The sequence below is a fragment of the Pogona vitticeps genome, chromosome 5 (genome assembly GCF_051106095.1).
Source record: "Pogona vitticeps strain Pit_001003342236 chromosome 5, PviZW2.1, whole genome shotgun sequence".
Lineage (NCBI taxonomy): Eukaryota > Metazoa > Chordata > Lepidosauria > Squamata > Agamidae > Pogona > Pogona vitticeps.
In genome coordinates this window covers 111,509,504-111,536,681 of record NC_135787.1, presented here as the reverse complement: position 1 = coordinate 111,536,681, position 27,178 = coordinate 111,509,504, and the positions used below count along the sequence as shown (strand labels likewise).

Genomic DNA, 27,178 nt, shown 5'->3' with positions numbered 1-27,178 from the left:
TGCCAAGGTGGAAGTGTCATTTACAAAGCAGTTCCACAGGCAAACTGTGCAGTCGGTTGAAATGGGAACCATGCAACTGATTGTGTGATCAAATTGTGCCATCCTTGTTGCCTGGATGGGAAGCCTGACACATTTATGCAGGTGTAACATGGTGTTGTTGTACCTAGACAGGCAGGATTCCAGCCATTGTGTTTTATTAGATGAAGGCAGGTTTGCTAATTTATAAAGGAAAAAGAAATATTGCTTTAAATGACTTGCTGGGATATTTTAATTAAATTTGTTTTTTTTCTATATATGGATAAAAATGTGCATCATCACATGAAAACATAAACTATTGCCTACATCCAGTTTCTCGTCACAGCTTGTGTAGAACCAGCCACTGAATGGGGAGATAGCATTTCTGTAAATCCGAGTGATGCAGTCTAGCTGGGACTTGATTTCACTGGTTCACAATTAGTAATGCATAAGGGACTGCAGGAGGCATGTAGGTCACTTCTCTGTAGCTGACCTAGTGGACGTGACTGGGTGAAGAGAAATAAGTGTCAAGGCTGACACAGTCAACAGGCCATCATGACAAACTGCTTTGTTGTGTGGCCCTATTTGCAGTGGCTTCAGCTGTGGGCAGTTTATCAACCAGCCCTTTAAGAGAAGAGTGATAAATTTGTCAGTATCCTGAAGTGGCTTGCTTATTAAGCCATGTCATGGTAGGAGGCATTTCCATGTGAACAGTCAGGCTGTCTATTCCCAAGCATGCCATGCTAGCTCAGTGCCTGTTGTTAGCGTAGCCGTGCACTCAGCCAGGCATTCACTGGCCTAGGTGGTTCTATTTTTCTCACTGTACTTAGAACCAGAAGATGTTAAGCAACCTCTCCTCAAAACCTTTACTTGTGTTTCATGTTTTATATGAATTGTAGTAATACTTTGTGTGCATGTATTAGTAACTCAGCTTCGTATTGGTCAATACATGGTTTTAGCAAAGAAGTTAAGAAATTAAGGATGTTGTAAAATAACTGTACACAGAAACCAAAATAGTGGTTGGAACTTAAGAAATCCTCTAAACAAGCCTGTTTTGCACAGGCTAAGGAAGGGGAACCTGTTTTGTTTCCACAGAGATGGTATTTGGCCAGGAATTTGCTAGGACATCAGACCCCACCTTAGACATTGAAATAACAAATCAGAATCTCCCATGAATGGCATAGGAATGCCCACATTCCTCCTGTTTCTCTGTGTTTCCAAGCTGGGCCTACATTCTGGGGGAGCCATATCCCTGATCTAAATCAGTTTTTATGTTTATGCAGCTATGTCATTGCAGTGAAATGTATGGGTGTGTCTGCGCTGAGAGGAAAGTGCATTCCCTCTTATATTTTAACCTATGCCATGGATTCTAGAACTAGATTACTGTAGCCTAGAGCATAGCAGTCATTCTTACATTACTGTTTCTTATCCACTCTAGTGGTAAGAGCACATGTGACAGCAATGGTGACAAGAAAACTAACCTTTCCATGAGAGCTTCATGCTCAGATTATCATGATGTGGGAATGGCAACTCTTCTTGTACTTCAAGAACTAACTTTCCTAACTGCTTGTTTGCTGCAACACTATTCATCCTCCTCAGTCCTAATGTTCATTATTGTGTGTCTCCATGACTTTTGTTCCAGTGAAAACTGATTTTGCCTGGGCTGTTCTAAGTTTCCATCTCTATAAAGGACAGCATTGAGTAAAGTGTAAGCTTATGTTTGCATCCACTTCTATTTATTTTTCTGTTTCTGGTTTGCTTGTGTATTCTGAAAGATGAGATTATAGCAGTATGAGGGTGCATGTTAGGGGAAAAACATTAAGGGAAACTTAATTGCTTCAAGACAGGAAATTTTTATTACATTCCAGATTTTTTTTAATTAACAAAGACTTGTCTGCATTTGAAATCAGTATATTATAGATATATATAAGCTTCCTACTCCTCCGTTGTAGGTTCCATTGCTCTTTGTTATCTCTGCATGAAGACCAACTTCCAAAGGAAAAAGACACCTTTATCTTGGATTTTCCCACATTCAAAGATCCATGGAGAGCCTCCATGAATAGAGGAGCTTCTCCTTTTTAATATGAGCCCAGTACACAAGAGCTCCATGGTGCAGTTGTTAAACTGCAATACTGCACTCAAGACTTTGTTTATGACCTGAATTCATTCTTGACACGTTCAGGCTTCTGGCTCAAAGTTGACTCATCCTTCCAAGGTCAGTAAAATTGAGTAACCAGCTTGATGGAGGGCAATTTTTGTTTGCATAATTATGTTGTAAACCACCCAGAAGCACTCCAGCAGAACAGCACATAAAAGTTGATGAAATAGCCAGCATGGTTAGGTGGAAGATGAGACTGGCACATGACTGAAGAGAACTATAAACTCTGTTGGATCAGGTGTAGGGGTAGTGGTGGTCTGTAGTACAGTGGGGTCTCGACTTACGAACTTAATCCGTATTGGAAGGCAGTTCTCAGGTCGAAAAGTTCTTAAGTCGAATCTGCATTTCCCATAGGAATGCATTGAAAACCATTTAATCCGTATCTGCTCTTTTCGTCCATAGAAACTAATGGGAAGCTGCTATTCCGCCTTCTGCCACTAGAGGGGGATATTTTTTTCTTTTTTTCCTTTTAACCTAAGATAACTTAGCTTTAAAAAAAAGGGAAAAAAGAGTTCGTAACTCGAATCTAAGTTCGTAAGTCGAGTCCATATATTCCTATGAGAGCGGTTCGTAAGTCGAAACGTTCGTATGTCGAGCCGTTCGTAAGTCGAGACCCCACTGTATAAAAGAGAGCTGTGAAGGTGCTAAGATAGATAACCTACCATTTAACTCTTGTTAAACATGGAGGAAATAATGTTCAGAATTTTTTAAAAAATTATTCAAGATCTATCATTCTGAAACTGCCCAGCATCTCATGGTTCCATGAAAAATTAAAGTCTAGGGCATGCCAGAACTAGCACCCACATATGCTTCCTTTTGCTTTCTCTTATGCCCACTCTCCTGCTAGCTGGGCCTCTGTCGTATTTGAACACATTGATTTGATCCTTGAAATATCCAGTCTTGGCATTTCCGACCATATCTAGTTCCTGTTGGCAGCTTCTATTTAAACAATTTAAATAAAAGCCAGAGATCCTTTTAAATCTCTTGTAGCAATTTCTGTGGTTAGCAATTATGTATTTCACTTTTGGGCAACATAGTTAATGGGCTAGTTATGTTGCCTGCCTCAGGGTGAAAAATACATCCTGTTTCCCCGAATTTTGGGTTGCTGCAGTGGAAGTACATGAAGGGATTAACAAGCAGCCCACTGAGCTGTGCATTCTTCAGAGTAGAGAGGCAAATTCAGTAATGAAGTGGTACATTTGATGATTGGCTGTTTCATTTCAGAATGAAAGGCTATTCACAGTAATTAGGCTACAGTAAAAATAAAGCAAGCTGCTCTTCTGTTTGCCTCCCCTCCCGCCACCAAAAGTGACATGGTCATCAGATACAACGTAAAGAGGCATTGAATCATAATGCAGTATGTTCGTTTGCTTCTTCCCTGTTCCAGTAGTCTTGATGAACATTGAATTTTGATTTGCTGCTGCTACTGTGTTATCTTACTATTTCTACCAAAAAACACAACACATTGTGGGCTCTTTGTGGGTGGGAAAGGAACATATTTATCACACACAAACACCACAAACTGCTATATACTCTCTGTGATTTTGTACTAACCTGCACATTCCTCTAAATCTACTTAAGATAGCATACTTCTATCACTGGCATACTGGCATGAGCAAGGTCCCCTCTAAGGTGTGTGGCTGTGTGAGTGTGCAGTGTTGCACCCCTTTTCACACAGCATTCCTCCTCCACAAACCCACAGCAAGTATTTCCAGCCCCTTTGGTTCTGATTGTGGCTGAACCCCGGGGGGGGGGGGAAGCCCTGCCCAGCAGGGTTGAAAATTAGAGGGAATGCTGGGCATGTGAAGTGCTGGTTTTACTGTACTTTCATCTTCCCAGTGAATCCTCAGAACAGTTATTTGAGGGACTGTGAATTTATATCTGAAAGAGAATTCTCTGTTGTTGTTGTTACATATTGTCAAGTCACCTGCAACTTATGGCGACTCTTTGATTCAGAGATCTCTAAAATGTCCTGTTCTTAACAGCCCAGCTCAGGGCAAACTCAAGCCTGTGGTTACTTCTAGGGAGTCAATCCATGTCAAATTTGATCTTCCTCTTTTTTTGCCATCTTCAGCCTTTATCAGTATTATTGTCTTTTCCAGAAAATCTTGCCCTCTCATGATGTGCCCAAAGTAGGACAGCTACAATTTCATCATTTTTGCCTCCAGAGATAGTTTGAGCTTGATTTGATCTAGGACCCACTTGTTCATCTTTTTGATAGTCCAAGGTATCCACAAATCTCTCTTCTAGCACCACATTTCAAATGAATCATTTTTCCCCCCTGTCAGCTTTCTTTACTGTCCGGCTTTCACACCGATACATGGTGATCAGAAATACAAGAGTGTGGATGATCTTGGCCTTGTTCTCCAGGGTCTTATCCTTACACTTGATGATCTGCTGAGTCTCAATTTTCTTCTGATTTTTTGGCTAAATTCTCCATTTGGATTGATGATTGAACCAAGTTATACAAAATATTAAACAATTTCAGTTTATTTATTATCAACATTAAAGTCATTGCTGCTTTATGCCAGTTAAGATAGTGTCTACTGTATATCTTAAATTATTGATGTTTCTTCAACCCATTTTCACTGCTCCTTCATCTGAATCTAGTCTGACTTTCTGTATGGTATGTTCTGCACACAGATCAAACAGCTTAGGTATAGAAGGCTCCTTTGCCTGGCACCTTTACCTCTAAGAAACCATTCTGTCTCTCCTTATTCTGTCTTAACATTAGCTACTTGTCTACAATACAGGTTACGCATCAGGATAATCAAGTGCTGAGGGATACAATTTCTTTCAGAATAACCCATAGCTTCTCATGGCCGACACAGTCAAAGTCATTGCTGTAGTTTAGAAATCATAGATTGAAATTCTTTGGTGCACTCCAGTAGCCAGTGGGTATTTAAAATATGCTCTCAAGCACCTCTTCCTTTTCAGAATTCAGCTTGAACATCAGACATTTCTCACTCCATATAAGTAAAAACCTTTGTTGTGATACCTTGAGTATCACTTTCCTTGCATGGGAAATTAAAGCAATGGGCCTATAGTTACTGCAGTTCTTGGCATTTCCTTTCTTGGGGTTTGGAATGTATACAGTGGTGCCTCTACTTACAAATTTAATCCATCTTGGAAGATGGTCATAACTCGAAATGGTTGTAAGTCGAAGCACTGTTTCCCACTGAAATGCATTTAAATGTAATTAATCCATTCCAGCCAAAGAAAAAGATCACAAAAAAACCAACCAAACAAACACTGCAAGGCCGATCGGAAACATGATTAATCCATTCCAGCCAAAGGGAGGGGGGGAGAAAGCAAGCCAAGCATGCAAGACACATCAGAAATGGGGAAGAAGCAAAGCAGAAAGCAAGCGAAGCATGCAAGGCATTGGAAATGGGGGAAAAGCAAAGCAGAAAGCAAGCAAAGCATGCAAGACACATCGGAAAGGGGGTAACCCAAAAAGCAAACAAATCCCCCAAGACCCATCAGAAATGGGGAGGAAATACCAAAAAGCAAATCAACCCCCCGAGACCCATCACAGCACAGAAACATAACTATCCCCAGCCCAAAACCACACTGCAAAACCCACCCAGAACAATTTTTAAAAAGCAGAAAGCAGCACCTTACCTTACCAGGCAGTCCGAAGCCTCCTCCGTTCACACTCACTCTAAACGTTGGGGCAAAAGAACTACAAAGAAGTGGCCTCTTCGCCTACCAACGGTTAGCAATTTGAATTTCCCGCTTTTTTCCCTGCCTTTTTTTAATCGTAACTTGAAGCTCTAGCCACAAGTCGTAGCAAAATTTTGTGACCAGAGCTGGTTGTAACTTGAAATGGTTGTAAGTTGGGACGTTCGTAAGTCGAGGCACCACTGTATTGAATGTGGCCAGTTCTATGGGGCATTTTCTTTTCCATATTTGTTGGCATATTCTTGTTAGAATTTTGACAGATTCAGTCTCTGTGGCTTGAAATTGTTCTATTGGTATTCCATCTACCCCTGGTGATTTATTTCTTCCTAGTTGTTTTAGAGCAGCTTTCAATTTACTTTCTGGAACTGCATGCTCATCATAGGATTCCTGTTCAAATGAGTCTGTCATCCCTTTCTCTGTTCTGTATAGGTCTTCAGTATACTGTTTCTAACTTCTCTGTATTTTCTCCTGGTCCAGTAGCTTGCTTCCCTGTTGGTCATTCCAAAACTGCACTCATGATTCTGACCCTATTTCTATCACCATTTATTTTTGCTTCTTGCTTGTCCTTTACAATTGTAAGTATTTCTTCCATCATCCATCTAAGTTTTTCTTTTCTTTTTTACTATAGGAGTTGCATCTTTGCATCCTTCCCTAATAATATCTCTGGTTTCAATCCACAGTTCTTGTAGTTCATGACCAATCATTTAGTAATGGAGATCTGTTCCTTATGTGGACTCAGTTCTTGAGGAGTTTTAAAAGCACATACACAGTCCCCTCACACCCAATGGTCTAAAATCCATTCTAGGTGGCTATTTCCTGTGTGACCCTTTGTTCTACCCATTTTAACTTTTTTCTTTTTGTGAGCCCTTTATGAAGTGGCCCTATTTGCATTCATTTCTAGAAGATGCATGGGTTGGAAGCTTTAGAAATCATTAATTTTTCTCTATGTTTAAACAGATTCCCTGATTCATCACATTGTAAATCTTAAGAATAAGTCGGTGTATGAATTAGTGTTATCATTTGAAATAATACAATGAAAACCTCACATTGTAGAAATCTAGTGGCAATGGATTCTAGTCAAGTTTAAAAATAGACAGTTATAGGAATATGATAGAAAATCTCTAGACATATACAGATTTTGCACTCTGGTGTTCTAAATCTTTGATACAGATTCTTAAAACAATGATAAAATGATTTATAAAAGAATGGTAAATTGCTAATTTTCAGATTTAAATGCTGACAGATGCATGGTCAGCAAAATGTTAAAATATATGTACAGATAGGTGGATGTAAAAAGAGAAGCTGAAGCATGTTCTGAAGGGTCATGAGTAGAGATGGGGGCATCCGTATTTGTATGTGAATACAAATATCTCCCCACAGGTGGAGATAACGAGGGTCCAGCCCCCTGGGGCCAGACCAACTACTCACGATTTCACCGCTGCCGTGAGATCCACGGAGCCTTCCTATTGCTCTGTTGCTCATGATAGATTAGCCAGTCCTGGCAGAAGGCGGGATGACGACCCTCTCTGCCAGGTCACAGAGTGGCTAATCCATCGTGAGCAACAGATAGGAAGGCTCCGTGGAGCTCGCAGCAGCAGTGGAACCAGTGGTCAGTCTGGCCCCAGGGGGCCGGACCCTTGTTATCTGCACCTGTGGGGAGATATTTGTATTCACATACAAATACGGATACCCCCCCCTCTAGTCAGGACAAGTCTAGTTTTCAAAACAGTAGCTGTATTAGGCTCTGGAAGCATATCCAGACAAAAATTAAACCAAGAAATTAAAAATAAAAACATTGTGGCACCTTAAAGATTGTTAGATTTTAATGAGTGCTTTTGTAGATATGTCTGCAGAAGTATATGTATCCACAGAAACTCACATCAAACTATAACTCTTAGTTTTTAAGGTGCCATGATATTTTTGGTGTGTGTGTGTGTGTGTGTGTGTGTGTGTGTGTGTGTGTGTGTGTGTGTGTGTGTGTGTGTGTGTGTGTGTGTGTGTGTGTGTGTGTTTGAACTTCTGTCTAGATATGGCAAGTTTACCTTCACAGTTGAAAGGGCAGTGTAAAGAGCACGAGTAGCAGTGAATCATAATGGTTCGACCATCTGATTTGTCTCTGTGAACCTGTTCAGTTGTGCTGCCACAAACTCAGTTTCTGACTGGGGGAAAGTTTGTTTTTAAATGTCATGCAGCTGAGAGCACCAAAGCTTAGAAGTGAAGGCCTTGCCTCCTTGTTTTCTTTTGTCGCGTTGGGCTCCAAACTCCTCTGTAGTGTGTTAGTGGGGAGCAGGGAGCACGTGTCATTTTGTACAGTCCTCCAAAGAAAATGGATGAATCAGCCCACTTTTCCTCTGACTTTTCTGTGAAAGGTTTGACAAAAGAAGGAAGTAGTAGTTGTTGTGAATGGCCTTGGACTGCAAGAGGAAGGAGTTGGTCTGATTATTGTGCAACTGGATTAACAAATATAAACAAAGTAGATTTCTAAATTGTATCCAGAGGTTCTGATATTTGAACAAATCCATGAGAAATGATAACCTTTGGTTGTTGTAGGTTTTTCGGGCTGTTTGGCAGTGTTGTGAAGGTTGTTCTTCCTAACGTTTCGCCGGTCTCTGTGGCCGGCATCTTCAGAAGACAGGAGTCAGAACTCTTGTGCTCTGATGCAGTTTTGTGGGATAGTAACTGCACCAGAGCACAGACAGCGTTCTGACTCCTGTCCTCTGAAGACGCCGGCCACAGAGACCAGCGAAACGTTAGGAAGAACAACCTTCAGAACATGGCCGAAAAGCCTGAAAAACCTATAACAACCATTGGATCCTGGCTGTGAAAGCCTTCGAGAAAACAATGATAAACTTTTTTTTTTTTTGGCTTCTGCCTCTTTTCTTCCTGGAATGCTTTCTACTTCTGCCTCCAAGTCCTTTACCACTGGGTGACACTGTTTGATTATGTTTCATTGCGATTCACAGCACAAAGCCTACAAATATACCTTTGAACCTACCATCATTATCAGCACTTGCATCTGTATAGAAAATGTTGTCTACTCAAGGACTAATAGTTTTATCCATGGTTCTAATTTTGAAACTATCCAGAATAATTCTAGTGATGAATTTCTTGCAATGCTCTTTTCGGAATTCACATTTTGAAGCAATCTCTCATTGGAAGGGTATTTCCACTGGATTTTCTACTTACACTAATGCTCAGTTACATATTAATGAATTTCTAATTACATTTTTAGAACAATACTCATGCAAATTGATTTTTGTTTATTTCCCAGGGGATAATAATACGGGGTTATGTGATTTTTATTGCTATATCTGCTTATGTAGTTGTGTCCCGTATCCTATTTTTTAAGTCCCATGAATGCTAATAGTATGTGCTGCAGGCTACGTATTTGATTAAGGATGTATCTTATAATCATTTTATCTTGTCAGATTCAACTGGTATAATATAATAATTTATTTCAGGTTTTGGGACAAAGGGTAACTTCCACATTTTATGGGATCTGAATAAGAGTTCCCCTTTTGATCCCTAGTTTCTTCAAAACAGCATCCTTCTTTCAGTCTTTCATTTCTTAAGGTTTTTCACTTGCATGGGGAAATACAAGAGGTTTTTGACAACAGGCTCAGCTGTAGAAATTAGCAGATGAAGCTTTTCATTGCCTGGAGATGAACCTTGTTTCAGTAGGTCCACTGATGTTGACTAATTCAGTGCTTTCAGCATTGTCTACAAGGTTCAATCAGAATGAAAATATCTTGCAATGCCTTAACATCTTTTTAAATCACAGGTGGCGTCGGTAGTCCGCTCCGCCTTTTTTCACCTTAGGCGGATAGCCCAGCTGCGGCCCTACCTTGATTTGGGGGCGCTCACCATCTTGGTACATGCGCTCGTAATCTCAAGATTAGACCACTGTAATGCACTCTACATGGGGCTCCCTTTGAGGCTGCTGCGGAAACTACAGGTGGTGCAGAATGCGGCGGCCAGATTACTTAGTGGAGTGAGGAAATTCCAACATATCTCACCCACTCTGGCCGCATCGCATTGGCTGCCCATACGATTCCGCATCGACTTCAAAGTGCTGTTGCTTACGTACAAAGCCCTAAACGGTTTAGGGCCTCGATATCTGGCGGAACGCCTACTCCCACCAAGTTCTACCCGTGTCACTCGTGCGAGCCAGGAGGTGAGGTTGAGGAGCCTAATGCCGAGGGAGGCCCGGAAGGAGAAGACAAGAAATCGGGCCTTCTCGGCGGTGGCTCCTCACCTCTGGAACAATCTCCCTCCTGAGATTCGCGGGTCTCCCTCGCTGCGTATCTTTAAGAAACAATTGAAGACATGGATGTTTGGGCAGGCCTTTCCATCATATTCCTCTTGAACTCCTTCTTCCCTCTTTACTGTTTCTGTTTTGAACTCTATGTAATGTATTGTAGTGTTTTTACTAATTAGAATTGCTTATTTATATTGTTACTGTATTTTATTGTTGTTAGCCGCCTAGAGTGGTCCTCACCGACCAGATAGGCGGGGTATAAATTAAATAAATAAATAAAATAAATAAAATTTAAAGCAATATTGATCTGGAAGAACAGTTTGCACATGCCCAGAGGCCAAGGAAGAGGCCTCATTGAATCCTGATTCTTTTTTTCTCTGCAGCTCAAATCTGCTGCACTAGGAATACAGATGTGTTTGCCTTACCACTACTTGATCTGTGCTTTGAGTTCAGAATCAGCATAGTGGGAGGTGGGATTCCCACCCATTTCTTCAGCTCCACAATGCTTCAGCAGGATTGAAAACCCTGGAGGGAGTGATGGAAGAGTACTGACTTGCTGTCAGAATGTTAGAGTTACAGAGAACCGGGTCATAGAGCATCTTCTATAGCACCTCTTACAGGGAAGACATGAGTCTGGAAACTAATCTTCTTAAGGCAATACAACTCTGCGTATATATTCTAGAAAGACGTTTCTCATTAAAGTGAGAATTCTTTTACGCCATCTCTATTCTGTATTTCCAAGCTAAGTAATTGGAAGATACTAGTGGGAGACATTAGCTGAGTGCATTGGTACTTCATCATCTATGACTTATAGTAAAAGTGATTATAATTAGAAGATACAGATGCAAGGAACACATTCAGCTGGCATTGCCTCTGTGACCTGGGTTCTTCCCCCAACTATTTAAATAAACATGTTTTCGTCCACCTTCCCAAGAAAGAGTAGGCATGGGACTTCATATCTTGTATGTCTCTAATTAATGCTCCATTAACTGCTGGAGTTATGGCCATGTTTCTTAGATTTAACGTGTGCCCAACTGACTGCTCTTGCCACTAGGCTAATCAAGAAAACATTCTGTGATAATCGACTGATTTTATGTTTCAGGCATGGCTGGTCTAATTGTGCCTCACTTACCAGGCTCATACAGTTCACCTTAACCTCCCCTGTTAATTCTATAAAGAATGATGTGGATCTGTGCGGCAGGCCATCTGCTATAGGAAAGAGCAGATAAATAATATTTTATGCTAAAACTGGCATTGATATTTGGCAATTCGAAACAAGTGGGTCTTTTTTAGAGTCCCCTTCAGCTACTTAGTACTTTACAGGCTTATTGCACAACCAAGAGGCTTTGAGTTATGGGACTGACACGACTAACCGACTACTATTTACAATAGATTGTGTATTTTATATATATTCCTTATTTTCTAAGTTTTACCAGTTCCACACCAAAAATTTGGGGAAATAGAGTTATGATGAAGTTCACATAGTGCCAGAACAATTCCTGATGTTTCGAGGCACCCCTTTTGCACCTTTCTGATATATAATAGGTATGGAGGAGGAGAGAAGTTCTTTTTTCTGTAATGCATTTGGAAAAACATGCTTTAGACTCTTAATTATATGGTTAGAAATGTTATAGGTGCACAGTCATGGGTTGGAAGCTTGAAGTTATATGATCTGTTTAAGTACTTCTTTGTTACTTTTCAATCCTAAAAAGGGTCCCAAGGCAGTTTGCAAAATAAAATACTACCAGATTAAATCAAAGAAGAGTAGTGGTTCGAATGATAATATCAAATTAAAAGCTGTTAAAAGCTTGTGAGAATAAAAAAACAATTTTTGCTGCCTGTCTAAAAGCTATCAAAGTAATCTAACTTTCCTTCAGTGGAATTCCATAAAAATGTGCTGGCACTGAAAAGGCCTTGTTCTAAGTTCCCAGAAAAATGACTTTTTGGGTGGTGGGATTCCAACAGGGTCTCAGAAGGTTGATGATCCCAGTGAACAGACACATTCATCTGGGAGGAGGTAATTCTTCAAATATCCTGACTCAGAGGGTTCCAGTTTCTCTAGATAAGTTGCAGAACTTTCCGTTTGACCTGGAAATAAACCAGAAGCTAATGCAGCTGATGTAATACTGCTGCCAGTGATCTGTAAAATGTACCCAGGAAGCAATCTGGCTGTTGGTTTTGCCTCTGTTAACAGTTTCCATGGAACCTGCACAAGGGTTGTCATAAGTCTGAGTTGACATGATGGCACACAAATATTAATTATTATAACAGCTCACAAACACTGAGCAGGGGCCACCTAGAGATGAACATTGGGGTCTTTTTAAAGTTAAAAACAGGAATTTGTGTGAAAACTGAATTGTATACTATATTCCCCATCATATCAAACCAAAACTTGTTCTATTGATTTAACAACAAACTTTCATACATGCAGAATAGTATACAAGTAGGTGCACTTAGTAAATTTTAAAATATAAACCCCATGCGTTTGTACAAATAGTATTGTGAATATACTCTGTGAAAAAACAGAGGATTGAAGGCAGCTGCACCCTGCAATGCAGTCTGCAAATACGTACCTACCTCTTACAAAGATGGCAGTGCCCACTAGGTACTAAAATATGGGTTACATTTGAGTCTTGCATTTTGAACAGGAATTATTTTTCTGTCATTTTGTAGACTCTTCTACATACACACTTTCATATTGTTCAGTTCCTGGCATTTGAGTTAAGTAGAAACGTGTATTAAAAACCATTTCACTTAATCAAAAGGAGAAAATATTTCATCGGCGTGATTTTTTTGGGGGGGGGGATCCCCAAAATGCCTTGTTTTTCATTGTCCTTGGATGGGAAAACCTTTTAAAAATCGTTTTACCCTCCTCCAATCTTTTTTCCCATGGGCTTTGTGCCCCCCACCCCCCACTGAGAGGGAGAACAGTGGAAAGTCTTCGCTAAAGGTTCCATGAATTCCACAAACTCAGATAGTGTTCAGCCAGACTTTATTGAGGCAGGGAGATGGGGGTAGAGACACAGTCTGGGTGTCCTGAGCCCCCCTACTAGTTTGCCCCCACGAGGGCTCAGCCCCAGCCCCTCATGACCCAAAGCTGGGGCTGAGTTTTTGGCACTAACCACAGCAACCCAACAAGGACCTATAGTGCTTGGCCAATGTGAGGTCTTCCTGCCCTTTTGCTCCCAGGCCAATGGGATGTGGTGCTGGTATCACTGATGCTACCTCCAGTGCTTCTTCTGGGTTGGCATTGGTTTACCCAGTGAAGTTCTGCATGAAGGTCTGTTTGCTGTTGCAGTGGCCCTGGGGAGGGGGGGGAGATGGGTGCTCCCCCATTGTGACCCCTCCCTGAGACAAACCCACTGTCTTGTCCACAGATCTTGGAGGAGCAATGACCAGTTCTCCCCTAGGGCACAGAAGACCCAGATGCTAATGAGCTTCCTCTTCTTTTTCCTCTTCCCCTTTTATCCCTTGTTCCCAACAGCCAGCTCCACCCATGTCTGTTGGTGTATGTTAGCAGAGTTTTTGTTTCAGTCCAGGCAGTCCAGTTGAATGACACAGACGAAGACAGCTTCTTCCGACACCAAATAAATAAATAAGTGTATTTACAGTATATACAGAAGTTCAGCAGTACAAACCGGCAGCATGACATTCATTAGAAGAGATCCTACATCTTCTCCACATGTCCACACAGTTATATACATGCACATTTACATACAGCCAGTCAGTGTGGACATTGCATCATCCCAGTCTGCATGATTAAGCATTTTGCACACCTGTCAAGTATAGCTGCTGATTATCATAGGCCTTGTTCTGCCTCAGTGCGGGCAATGTCCTCTCCCTGCAATCAGAGTTCTTCCTCCTCCTCCTCCTCACTCCCACCCAGGTGTACTGTCCTGTCATCTTCATCTCAGGCTGCCCTACCACTGGCATCTTAAGAGTCCTCTGGGAGGCACAGGGACAAGTGGGTGGAACAGCAGAGATGTCCCCTTCACAACTGCCATACATGAGGTGACCTCATGTAGGAGCACCTCACAGGAATTTATTTGTGAAGTGATTAAGGCAGGTGAAGTTGTGCCTAGATCCACCTTTCCAAGAAGTGCAAACCCTGCTAGTGCAAGCAGGCTGCTGATACAGCAATTTTGGCAGGCAGCCTGCAACCTCTGGTAAAACACAGAGAATGGCTGTATAATGCAAGTGGGTATTATCTCCATATTAGATTTGGGGCAGGAGCCTGAGTAACTAGTTTTCCAAAGCGACAGAAGCAAAATTACATTTAGTGGTTTCCTATTCTGTAGTCTCTTACTTGTTGTGTCCACCACACTCTCCACATACGCATACCAATGAATGCTTTATTATAGCAGAACTTTCTTTAATACATGTGCTACAGCTGCTCCCTTGGACAAGCTGTCTTTGACAAAGCAGACTCTCCAAAGATTTTTGTATGCTGCTGTGTTTATGCCTAGAGAGCCTAGGTTTTGCACGCCCTTTTACTAGGAAATAAATTTCTTCCAAGTTTAATAATTAAACTGGGCTGGGATTTCAATGTTTACTCTCCTTTTAAAAAAATGCATGAAACAACGGTGACATTGGATACAATCTTCTGCTTATAGTTGACTGCTTTGGTGAGTTGATATGTATTGAAATGTCTGGAAAATTAAATCTCATTGTTCGGTAGTGTGAAAGGGATTTGTGTCTCTTTAAGCAACTTTACTTCATTCAGTTTCTGAAAGATATCCATAATGTACAGTGTTTGCCTTTTGAGATATGTTTCTACGTGTTGTGTAATAGGTAGAAGTTTGCCCACATTATGCTGCAGGATTTTCTTTCTTCTTTTTAAAAATGGGAGGAATTTGGGAGGCACGGAATGAAGAAGCGGAGGTACTATTGGACTAATTAAATATTAAAAATTTCAGGGTTTCAGATATAGTCTTCTAACAGGCAAAAATATCTCAGCTGATCTGAGCTTTGTACATGTTGTGCCTGCTGCGTCCCACATGGCTCCAAGAGAGGAGTAAAAGTTTGTGCACCTCTGAAGTCTTCAGAAACTGTGTAGCAAATCTTTCAAAAAAGCAGTGTGTGAAAAATAAAAGAAATTGTATATGCATTTCCTGGTTGGCATTTTCTTCAGTATCTAGAGAAGGTTGTGTTTCTTTTGTGATGCTTCACAAAGTTTGTTTATGTGCCTATGAAAGGCCCACTTTTCTTTAGAAAGCAACTCCACCAATCAGCTCCAGCCTCAAACTTCAGCAGATAGGTTTGGCAGTCTTCTCTGCTGGTGGGGTGAACACATCATCCATATTGCCTGGGTGATTGGCTATGGTGATATCATAATAATTAGGGCTTGTGGCCCATGGTCAAGCCATGAGAGAGAATGATTCCTCATAAGAAGAGAAAAGGTAAATCATATGGCTAATGTAAAGTGTTGAGACACCATTCAATTTGACTGGATTTTTTTTTTCATTCCCTAATTTGATATTAAATACACCAGAAGAGAAGCCTATCTTTTGCTCTTGTCTTCCAACAGAAATTACACATTTCAGTGAGCCTCTTGCATACTCCTTTTCTAATAGCTGGCATGACCTGCCTTCTAATCTTGAGACACATGGCCTAGCCTTCCCTCTCAGCTGCATGCTCTAATGTCCAAGCATCACTCAGAAGGGAATACAGTGGCCAGAATCCTATTGCTGTTCATGTAAGGTTTGCATGATTAGCCACAGTGAATTGGGGTTAATTGACAAGGTGTCAGGACTATCTCAGTTGGGCAGGTAACCAGGCATGCAACCAAGATGTGCTCTAGCACCCGACCAATTAGCATTGGCGAGCTACACAGACTTTACACGAACACCAGTGGGATTCTGGCCAACAGTCTTCTAAGAGAGATCCTTGGCAATTACCTCACACTGACTAGACAAAAAGTTGGGCCATGTGTCTCAAGGTTGCAAGGCAGGGCATATGAATTATTAGGTAAAGACTATGCAAGAGCGCACTGATTATTTTGGAGGACGGTCTATAGCAACTTTGGAGGGGGGGGGAATAGCTGTGTTAGTCTCTTGGAGCAAAACAGCAGAGTCTTGTGATATATTTTATTCAGCATAAGATTTGATGGGCAGCAGCCTGCTTCAGACAAACCTGAGTGTTGTGTTACAGCAAATATAAATGAACATTATTTTCACACAAGCAAAGCGTGGAAACATTAGAAACATTACCTTTTTGGACTATATGTGCCAAAATTCCCTAGCTATAATGGCCATAGTTTATGCTGGCTGGGAGACTGTGGGAACTGTAGTTGAGAAGGGTAACTTTTCCAAGTTGTGGGCCACAGGCACAAGTGCCAACAGGTAAAGGTTACTTCCGAATAGGAGTCTCCATGTGGTCTGGAATATGAGCTTATACATTCGGGGCCATGGAATTAGAACTCTTAAGAATTTATGTTAGTTTGTAAACAATCCAATCAGTCCTTTAATGCTTAACAGCCCTATCAGTGTCAATACCGGGAGATATTTGGATAATGTTTTCTTCTTGCTGGATAAAGTATGAGCAAGAATATTTTCTCTGTGTTACAGATAACGTCAGTGAAGATTCTGAGTTCAGAGAACCTTCTCCCATTCCGAGGAATATAATGGCCGAACCAGATTACATAGATGAGGACAATCCTGAACTAATTAGACCCCAGAAACTAGTTAATCCTGTTAAATCATCCCGAAATCATCAGGACCTTCATAGAGAACTTCGTATGAATCAGAAAAGGTAAGAAACAAGATGGTAAATTCTTCAAGCAGCACAAGTAATTTCCAGTAATGAAGGAGCTTAATCTTGTTTTCTGTTCTCATGCAGTCACATGTTAAGACAGAGGTGCAGAACCTCTGCCTCTCTTAATGCTCTTGGGTTGTTGGCCCCAACAACACTAGCCAGCTTAGCTAATGGCTGTGAATTCTGAGCAACAGCATCCGAGGGCTTTAGATACTCCACCTCACCACATGGTTCTTACCTCAGAGAAAGAAAAGTTCTCTGTTGGCTTCTCTGACCATTCCTTCCTGTTTATTGCTCAGTGATCCTAAATCAAACAGTTGGTTAGTTCCCACTGAAAGGCCTTTCCTGAATATTCTGGGCCTCTGGCATTCCTTTATCAAGTCTCGGACTCTGGCCAGGCATTGCCTTAAGATAAAACCACAAAAATAATCCTGTTCACTGAAATCTGTTGTCTATACATGTTCTCATGCAAGTGTACCTGCTTCCATTGTGCTGCATCTTAAATATACCATGCAGGGCAGCTTGAGGTCTTGGGGGAGCGTTCTCACCCAAAGAGTTGAGGGTATTCCCCCCTCCCTTTCCCCTTTTACAAGAACTATGTAATTGCTTGTGGGAATGATATAGAAAATCTCACAGGACCATCAAGGTGGCCTTCTTTAGAAAAACAGAATTTTCCCTCTCTAGGAAGGCAGATCATCTGAACAACGAATAGAGGTGTAGCTGTATTTATAATACAAAGAAAGACTAAAAGGAGAATCTAAAGACACTAAATATACGAGTAGCTCTCCAAGAGAAGTTCTGAAGTGTAGCAGATGGAACTTTGAACTGAATTGCCAAAGAAACACATGAGAATATAGATGAGGGATGCAAGTCTACAATTTAGCATTGTATAACCCTGCCCTTTATGTGGTTTTATATATTAGTTTCTTGGGACCTACAGTGATCTTATCCAAAGTTAAGCTCCTTTTAATAAAGTTTTATTTGTGTAGCATCCATATATGCCAGACTGCCTGACTGTTCATAGAATTGATAGTCCTGTAAACAACATTGCAATTAAGTGTTGAATGGTAGGAAAGTCAATAACATGACCTTTTGAAATTCAGTTCTCAGAAAGCATACGTGCATTTTAGGAAAAGTAGAGGAAAAATGACTCGAGGATATACTAGCAACATTGCTTTTGTTATTATCTGAGAAAAATGAAACCAAAGCATCACCTTTTTTTAAAGCCAGGAAGAACAAAAGTGCCTTGCACAAACTGAGTGGTGTAAAAGTGGATCCAGCCAGCCCACCCCATCCACCTGTTTTTGGTTATGTGAATGGCCATGTTGTTGTATTCTGGGAGGGGGGGCATTCCCTGTACTGACATTTTGGTGATTTGTTTGAGATGGTATAAGATGCTGTCCCAATTATGTCTGCTTTCTGAACTGTTTCTCTTTAATGTTTTTAAAACATAAACCATTCAATTTTAGTGCTGCATTAAGTAGGCACTGGAAACTTGCTGGCTTGTTATTTACATGTGATTTGCCTTCCATCCGGTTACTTTAGCTTCTCCATACAAATACTATGCCTTGCTCCTCCCCCCCCCCCCCCCCGTTTTTCCTTTTCTTACATCTTTTCTTACACCATTTTGACCTGGTGTTTTATTTAATTTTATTTATTTATTTATTGTATTTATACCCCGCCTATCTAGTCATTTCGACCACTCTAGGCGGCTTACAACATAAGGATAACAAGTTCTAAAAAATTTTATAACAATTAATTAATTAAATGATTCTATAAGATGGGAAAAATAAAAATAAATCAAATAAAGAGGGGAAAAAGGAAAGAGGACAGGAATTAACTGGAAGGGAAGGCCTGCCTATACATCCATGTTTTTAGTTGGTTCTTAAAAGTACCCAGCGAGGGTGCAGCGCGAATCTCCGGAGGTAGGTTATTCCAGAGACGAGGAGCCACCGCCGAGAAAGCCCGGTTTATAGTTCTTTCTTTCTGGGCCTCCCTCAGCGTCAGGCTCCTCAGCCTCACCTCCTGGCTCGCGCGGGTGACACGGGTAGAACTAGTTGGGAGTAAGCGTTCCGCCAAGTATCGAGGTCCTAAACCATTTAGGGCTTTATATGTAAGCATTAACACTTTGAAGTCAATGCAGAAACGGATGGGCAGCCAGTGCAGCATGGCCAGAGTAGGAGAGATATGTTGGTATTTTCTCACTCCAGTAAGGAGTCTGGCTGCCGCATTCTGCACCACTTGAAGTTTCCGCATCAGCTTCAAAGGAAGCCCCACGTAGAGCGTGTTACAGTAGTCTAATCTAGAAATTACGAGCGCAAGTACTAAGGTAGTGAGCGCCCCCGTGTCTAGGTAAGGTTGCAGCCGGGCAATCCGCCAAAGGTGGAAAAAGGCGGTGCGGACTACCGATGCCACCTGCATTTCCATGGTGAGCATCGGGTCCAGGTGTACCCCCAGGCTGCGGACCCCACTCTTCGCGGCCAGGGCCACCCCCCCAAACATGAGGGAGTTTCCCAAGCCACCATCCACAGGGCCACCCACCCTCAGAACTTCCGTCTTGTCCGGGTTCAGCCTCAGCCCGTTCTCCTGCATCCACTGCTGTACGGCCCCCAGGCAGTGCTGGAGGGACAGGATGGCATCACCTGCAGTTGGTGAAAAGGAAATATAGGGCTGGGTGTCATCAGCATATTGATGGCACGATGCTCCACATCCCCTGATGACCCCACCCAGCGGCCTCATATAGATGTTAAACAGCATTGGGGAGATGATCGACCCCTCTGGAACGCCACAATTGAGACTCCATGGGGCCGAAATACTCTCCCCAAGCTGCACTCTCTGGGGGTGGTCCTCCAAGAAGGAACGGAGCCAGGCTAGAGCCAAGCCACCGATACCCAACTCAGAGAGCCTCCCCAGGAGGATACCGTGGTCGACGGTATCGAAGGCCGCTGAGATGTCGAGGAGGACCAACAAAGAAATTTTACCACTGTCGGCCTCCCTCAACAAGTCATCATACAGGGCGACCAATGCTGTCTCTGTACCATGGCATGGCCTGAAGCCCGACTGAAAAGAATCCAGGGCATCTGTTTCATCCAGATGTGCTTGAATTTCGACTACTTTGCTCATGAAAGAAATATTGGCGATGGGCCTATAATTGCCAATTTCGTCTGCCGCCAAATTAGGTTTCTTTCTTATGGGCCTAATGAGTGTCTCCTTGAGGGCAGAGGGAAACCTGCCCTCAAGGAAAGACCCATTTATTATTGCTGTGGCCCATTCTGTTGTTATCGGCCTGGCTGCTTTGATTAGCCAGGCCGGGCAAGGGTCCAAGGAGGAGGTGGTGGCTCGACAGCGGTCAAGTACTCTGGCCACAGAATCAGGCGTGACAGGCTGAAAGGAGTCAAGGGTTACCAGGCAAGACGGAGCGCTGGACATCTCTGCTCGACTTACTGTGTTCAAAAAGGAGAGAGGTCCCGTCGGATGGCCTCCACTTTAGATTTAAAAAAGGCTGCAAACTGGTCAGGTGAAAAACTAAGGGGAGGCCTATCATCCAGACCAGTTCCATTTTGTGAGGGTTTTTTAAATTAATATTTACTGTTACATTTGCAAGCTTTGCTGGCCTGTTGCTCAGAAAGGTCTATAGATAGTAGTAGATTGTCAAAGGAGATAAGAGGGAAGTTTTAACTGCAGAAGAATACATTCTGTGCAACACTGATGCAGCGCTATGCCACTTAGAATAAAAGATGAAGAAAATACTCACAAATTTGAAGGAAGAAAAAAGTAAACCCCCAAGCACAACAAAAAGCATAAACACCAGACAAGACAGTTATGGACAAGAACAAAAGGCAGGTGGAATCAGGAGAGACCTATGGGCAGATTAAAGAGCCACCCCAGATCTAGTTAAGGTGATTTAAAGAGCAGTGGTTTTTCTCTGCACTGAATCAACTTGGTTCAATTGAGGCTGCCCCATGAGGATGGCAACAGTGACACAAAGAGCATATGAATCAATATAATAATACCCTGACACAATTCTCAGATTTTTTAGACAATGTAGTTGCACTCGAAGAATCATTTTTGTATTGCACAGCAGTTGGCAAAAGGCTGCAAATGTAACTTATAGTCACGTGTCAACAGTTATCTGTCCAGTTTGATAGCTGCATCTTTTGTAAAAATTATATAAAATGGCTCTGAGTACATTTTAAGTCTGTAATCTTAGGACTTGATATCTGTGACCAAAATAACTGCAGGGAAAAAGGAAGTTAGGGACAAGCAAACAGTCCTGTGCCCTTTCTTTACCCATTTAGACTGAAATCATCCCTATGGCTAGTATATTAGGCACACTAAAAGAAATTGTTTCCTTGCACCCCATCCTTCTTATGATCAGGAAGGTAAAAGGTTAATGCATGTTTTGAACTTTGCCATGAGGGATATTCCTCTATGATATTAGTGAAATGGCATGCACAAACATTGTACTGTATATGGTAATGGTGGGGATACAAAGCAGTTGGCTTCCTACTTTCTTTCTGTAGTATAATCAACTTCATTGGAAGAAAGTCTTGGCTCATATACATATTGAACATATTACAACTTGTGCTTAAGTACAAAGAACTAGCCTGATTCAGAACAGGATCCTTGAAAAAGAAAAAAAATCACTAGATATCTAGAATTAATCTTTTCTTAGGGTGACCTGCATTGTCCATGGGCTAGACAAGATGACCTCCAAGATACTGCCTAACTCTCGTTTCTGTGACCTGTTCTGAAGAAACATCTAAGTTCAGTTGGTTGATACTTCTCAGAGTCAAGTTCCTGCCTCCTTCCTGGAGAAAGTCCCATCACGACACAGCATGTTAAAACCTCCTTAGGTTCAACATACATAAAGGGGCTCTTATTTCCATTCATCTTTTGCTTCTGGTTAGCAGCATTAACCTGTGGACTGAAATGATATCAGATTTTTTTAAAAAAAACATCATAGCTTCCTTCAGGTTTACTCTATTTCTAGAAACCATTGATAAATATCATGTAAACAATTTGTATTACTCTTAAGGTAACTTACATTTAAATAGCTTTAGATAAATATGATATCCAAAACCCTTGAATTATTTCCTTGGAGAGTCTTTCGTTCTCTTCTGCATACACACACACACATACACAATAAATCTCTCCTCAATGCTTTCATTTTTCCATTACAGTGGGGTCTTGACTTGCGAACTTAATCCGTATTGGAAGGCAGTTCGCAAGTCAAAAAGTTCGCAGGTCAAATCTGCATTTCCCATAGGAATGCATTGAAAACCATTTAATCCGTATCTGCTCTTTTCCGTCCATAGAAACTAATGGGAAGCTGCTATTCCGCCTTCTGCCACTAGAGGGGGATATTTTGTTTCTTTTTTTCTTAGGTCAAGAAAAGTTCAGGAAAGCAGGGAACACTTTGCAAAGCACTTTTGAAATCTTTTTTTTTCAACAAAGCCAATTTTAAAACATGTTTTAAAGCATGTTGTGCTGATTTTTTTCAGCACAAAGACACACGGGCAGGAGTCTGGAACTCACATCTTAGCCCAGTCTTTGCAGCAAGCATCAGAAGCCCATTTTTCTGCCCAGTGCATGCATGCATCCTATCCAGCACAGACCCACAGGAAAAAAATACCCCGCTAAAACTAAAACTCTGCAAGCCCCTGGGGCTGCAAAAAAAAAAACAACGCAAACACAATCATATCCAGCACAGACCCACAGAAAAAAAAAATACTCCCCCCAAAAAACTAAAACTCTGCAAGCCCCTAGGGTTGCAAAATAACACAAAGCAAACACAAACATAACCCCACCAGCCCAATCCCACCCTGCAAAAGACCAGAAAAAAAGTTTTTAAAAAACAGAAAGCAGAACCTTACCTGCACCGCTGCTGCCAGGAGGCCTCCCAGATTCTAACCCCCGCTGCTGGGCCAAGGCTCTGGCCGCCGCCACTGGGCCTGGCCTCTGCCACCGGGCCAGGGCTATGGCTGCCGAGCCTGGCCACCCCCGCCGCCTTTCTCCCCCGCTGCTGCTGAAACCACCATCGGGCGCAGCGCTTCGGGAGAAGCCGCGCGGTGGAGGACAAAGGCTGGATCGGCTCCTGCCTTTCATCCCCGCCACCCGGATTCTCCCAAAGGGCTGCCCCAATGGTGGTTTCAGCAGCGGAGAAGCCGGGCGGGGAGAGGACAAAGGCGGGAGCTGATCAGGGCTTTTCCCCTCCCACTGGGCAGCTTTGCAGCTTCTCCGCTGCTCCTCTTGCCGTGGCCACGCACACCTACAGCCATCAGCAGGGGCGAGGGCTGGCCGGCATCGGTTACCGCCGCACCGATCTCTCCAGCACCACAGCTCTGGCTCAGACAGGCTGGATAAGAGATCTCCGTGCACAGTATTTCCCTGGACTTTCTCCTCCGGCCACACTGCTGGATGCATCTTTCCGGGCTTCTAGCTACAGGTACAGTACAGATTCTAAAGGAGCTGCATTGACAACCGCTCCCATTCCAACTCCGATCGCTGCCTGCTTACAGATCTCCCTTCTTCTTTCCCCCGGCATCTTTGCTCTCTTGTCCTCTGCCTCCCTTTTCCAAACCGTTGGGGCAAAAGAGCTAAAGAAGCAGCCTCTTCGCCGCCAACGGTTTGAATTTCCCGCCCTTTTCCCCTGCCTTTTCGGTTCGTACGTCAATTCTCTGTTCGCAAGTCAAAATGGATTTTTTCAGATGTAACTCAAGAAGTACGTAACTCAAAAAGTTCGTACCTCGGGCCGTTCGCAAGTCAAGACCCCACTGTAGTAGCACAGCACAACATCCTAGATTTCTCATAATTTCCTTGAAACAGCACCTTGTAGTTATATCAGGCAACACACTAGAGTGCTGAGCTTTATTTACACATGTATATATACACACATACATATATACACCTGTACAGTACACACACATAGGTATGTAAGTATGCATTAGCAGAAAATAAAGAGTGTGATTCTTGATATGATGACTGCAAAGTCCTATATATATGGGTGATGAAAGATAAGCAAAACACAAAACCAGTCTACCAGCTAATTCTAGAGGTGCAAAATAGAATTGTTGATGTTATTTAGTCATTTAGTCATGCCCGACTCTTCGTGACCAGAGCACGCCAGACCCTCCTGTCTTCCACTGCCTCCCAGAGTTTGGTCAAATTCATGTTGGTAGCTTCAATGACACTGTCCAACCATCTCATCCTCTGTCGTCCCCCCCTCCTCTTGCCTTCACACTTTCCCAACATCAGGGTCTTTTCCAGGGAGTCCTCTTTTCTCATGAAATGGCGAAAGTATTGGAGCCTCAACTTCAGGATCTCCTTGCAGTCCAGGGGACTCTCAAGAGCCTCCTCCAGCACCATATTTCAAAAGCATCAATTCTTTGGTGGTGAGCCTTCTTTACGGTCCAGCTCTCAATTCCACACGTCGCTACTGGAAAAACCATAGCTTTGACTATGTGGACCTTTGTTGCCAAGGTGATGTCTCTGCTTTTTAAGATGCTGTCTAGGTTTGTCATGGCTTTCCTCCCAAGAAGCAGGCGTCTTTTAATTTTGGGGCTGCTGTCACCATCTACAGTGATCATGGAGCCCAAGAACGTAAAATCTGTCACTGCCTCCACAAATTCCCCTTCTATTTGCCAGGAGGTGATGGGACCAGTGATCTTGGTTTGTTTGTTTGTTTGTTTGTTTGTTTGTTTTTATGTTTAGCTTCAGACCATTTTTTGTACTTCTGGGAGTTCTCGGTCCACATACTGCTGAAGACTACCTTGTAGGATTTTGAGCATAATCTTGCTAGCATGTGATATGAGTGCAATTGTACGGTATTTGGAGCATTCTTAAGCACTGCCCTTCTTTGGGATTGGGATGTAGAATGATCTTTTCCAATCCTCTGGCCACTGCAGTGTTTTCCAAACTTGCTGGCATATTGAGTGTATCACCTTAACCGCATCATCTTTTAAGATTTTAAATTGTTCTACTGGAATGCCATCACCTCCACTGGCCTTGTTGTTAGCCATGCTTTCCAAGGCCTGCTTGACTTCACTCTCCAGGATGTCTGGTTCAAGGTCAATAGCCACACTGTCTGGGTTGTCCGGGACATCCAGATCTTTCTGGTATAATTCCTCTTCTTGATGTCTTCTGCTTCTGTGAGTTCCCTAACATTTTTGTCCTTTATCATGTCTATCTTTGCATAAAATGTTCCTTTAATATCTCCAATTTTCTTGAACAGATCTCTGTTTTTTTCCCCTATTATTTTCCTCTATATCTTTACACTGTTCATTGAAGAAGGCCCTCTTGTCTCTCCTTGCTATTCTTTGGAAATCTGCATTCAATTTTCTGTAGCTTTCCCTATCTCCCTTGCATTTTATTTCCGTTCTCTTCTCTGCTATTTTTAAGACTTCATTGGGCAGCCAGTTTGCTTTCTTGCATTCTTTTACTTCAGGATGGTTTTTGTTGTTGCCTCCTGTACAGACAATCTGTCCACCAAATCAAGTTCCTTAAATCTGTTCTTCACTTCCACTGTGTATTCATAAGGGATTTGGTTTAGATTATACCTGACTAGCCCAGTAGTTTTTCCTACTTTGCTACAAGAAGCTGATGATCAGAGCCACAATTAGCTCCAGGTCTTGTTTTTGCTGACTGTATAGAGCCTCTCCATCTTTGGCTGCAGAGAACATCATCAATCTGATTTTGTTATTGCCCATCTGGTGATGTCCATGTGTTAGAGTCCCCTCTTGTGTTGTTGGAAAAGAGTGTTTGAGATGACCACCTTGTTCTCTTGACAGCTATAAGAAGCTGATGATCAGAGCCACAATCAAAATAGAATACAAACACAATTAATTGTTTAAGGTCTGCTAGTGGCCTATACATCAACACTCCCCACACCCTTGTCACCCAACAAACCTTGCCTGGCTGGCCAAACAGGTACTATATAGAAACAAGAATATCTGCTAGCTGATTTTTGTACAGAAAAATACCTGTAATGTATTTAACAAGCTGGAGTTTGTCCTGGAAACTGGAAGAGCAATTTCAAAGCCCAATTTTAGCAACAAATATGTAGTGGTCCATAAGAAGTAATCATGCTTCTAATATAGCACAAGCTAGCTAATCTTTAACTTCTGGTCACTTGGAATGATGGCTATTTCAGACTCCCAAATGTCCCCTCCCACAACTGTCTCATAATCACCAAACTAATTTTTTTTTTGGTTGGCTTCTTCTTCTGCATTCCCAGGAAAAAGGGAAGACCTGGGGTGGATTGAATTCCTTACCTTATTCTTGTCTATGCTACCAAGCAGAGAGCATTTTGCAGTTTGTGAATGAATTCTTTGTCATCCCATAAAGCCCAGCCAGGAAGAGAGAGGACAATGCCAGAACAGTCCTCTTGTAAGGAGCTATTACCTGCACCCCTTTCTTGGGTCTTGCTGTTCTTGGGGAAGGGGAAGGGCTGAGGCCTCACTGGGACCCTGTTTTATTTATTTGGGTTTAAATCCACATGTAAGAGAGTATCTCCCGCCAACCTAGTGGTTCGAAAGCATGCAAATGTGAGTAGATAAATAGGGACCACCTCGGTGGGAAGGTAAACAGCGTTCCGTGTCTAAATCACACTGGCCATGTGACCACGGAAAGATTGTCTTCGGACAAAACGCTGGCTCTATGGCTTGAAGAGCGGGATGAGCACCGCCCCCTAGAGTCGGACACGACTGGACAAAAATTGTCAAGGGGAACCTTTACCTTTAAGAGAGTATCTCCAGCAAGTTCCAGTGAGTATTGTGATGTACTGCAACGGATATTGATTCTATTAGTCTATAAAGCACTGCCAATATTGGTAACATTAAGCAATAATATTGTTTGTATCTCCTCCAACAGCATGGATGGTTTGTTCTTCCCTGCCACAGATAATGATAGAGAAAGCTGTCATTTGGTGGGCTTAACAATCACTTCTTTTATGAGAACAATTGCCAGGACTCCATAATGGATGTTGCACTTCAGCACCACCTAGTGACAAACAGTTGTGTTAGAGCATTGAGATAAACCACACAAACTGACAGAGTTTCTCAAGGTTGCTGCCTTTTTATGAACAGTCCCAAGGAGACTCTTTTTGGCTGATGAATGCCAGCTCTCTTCCTTCTGAGGCTCAGCAGGGTCAAACGTATTAGATCTTAGTCTTTTTAAAGCCAGGCTTCACCGGTGATAACTGTACAGTGCTGGTTTTTCAAGCCTTAAGAGTTTCACAAAGCACCTATCCCATATCAAAAAATGTGCAGAAAGCAGGTCTGAAAGTTGGCATCAAGAAACATATTCTGGTC

The 27,178-nt window shown here is 42.2% G+C and overlaps 1 protein-coding gene across 6 annotated transcripts in view; it reads left to right on the top strand.

Moving 5' to 3' along the window:
* Window positions 1-27,178, top strand: part of FAM107B (family with sequence similarity 107 member B) — a 112,875-nt gene that overhangs the window by 77,899 nt on the left and 7,798 nt on the right. For 5 of the 6 annotated variants that reach the window (XM_078394272.1, XM_020809681.3, XM_073000756.2 and 2 more), the window contains one exon: window positions 16,682-16,865. In XM_078394272.1, coding sequence (XP_078250398.1) covers window positions 16,682-16,865 — 184 coding nt within the window. Of the gene's footprint in view, window positions 1-14,677; window positions 14,741-16,681; window positions 16,866-27,178 lie in introns of those variants that run through there. The other variant, XM_020809683.3, reaches the window with a different exon arrangement.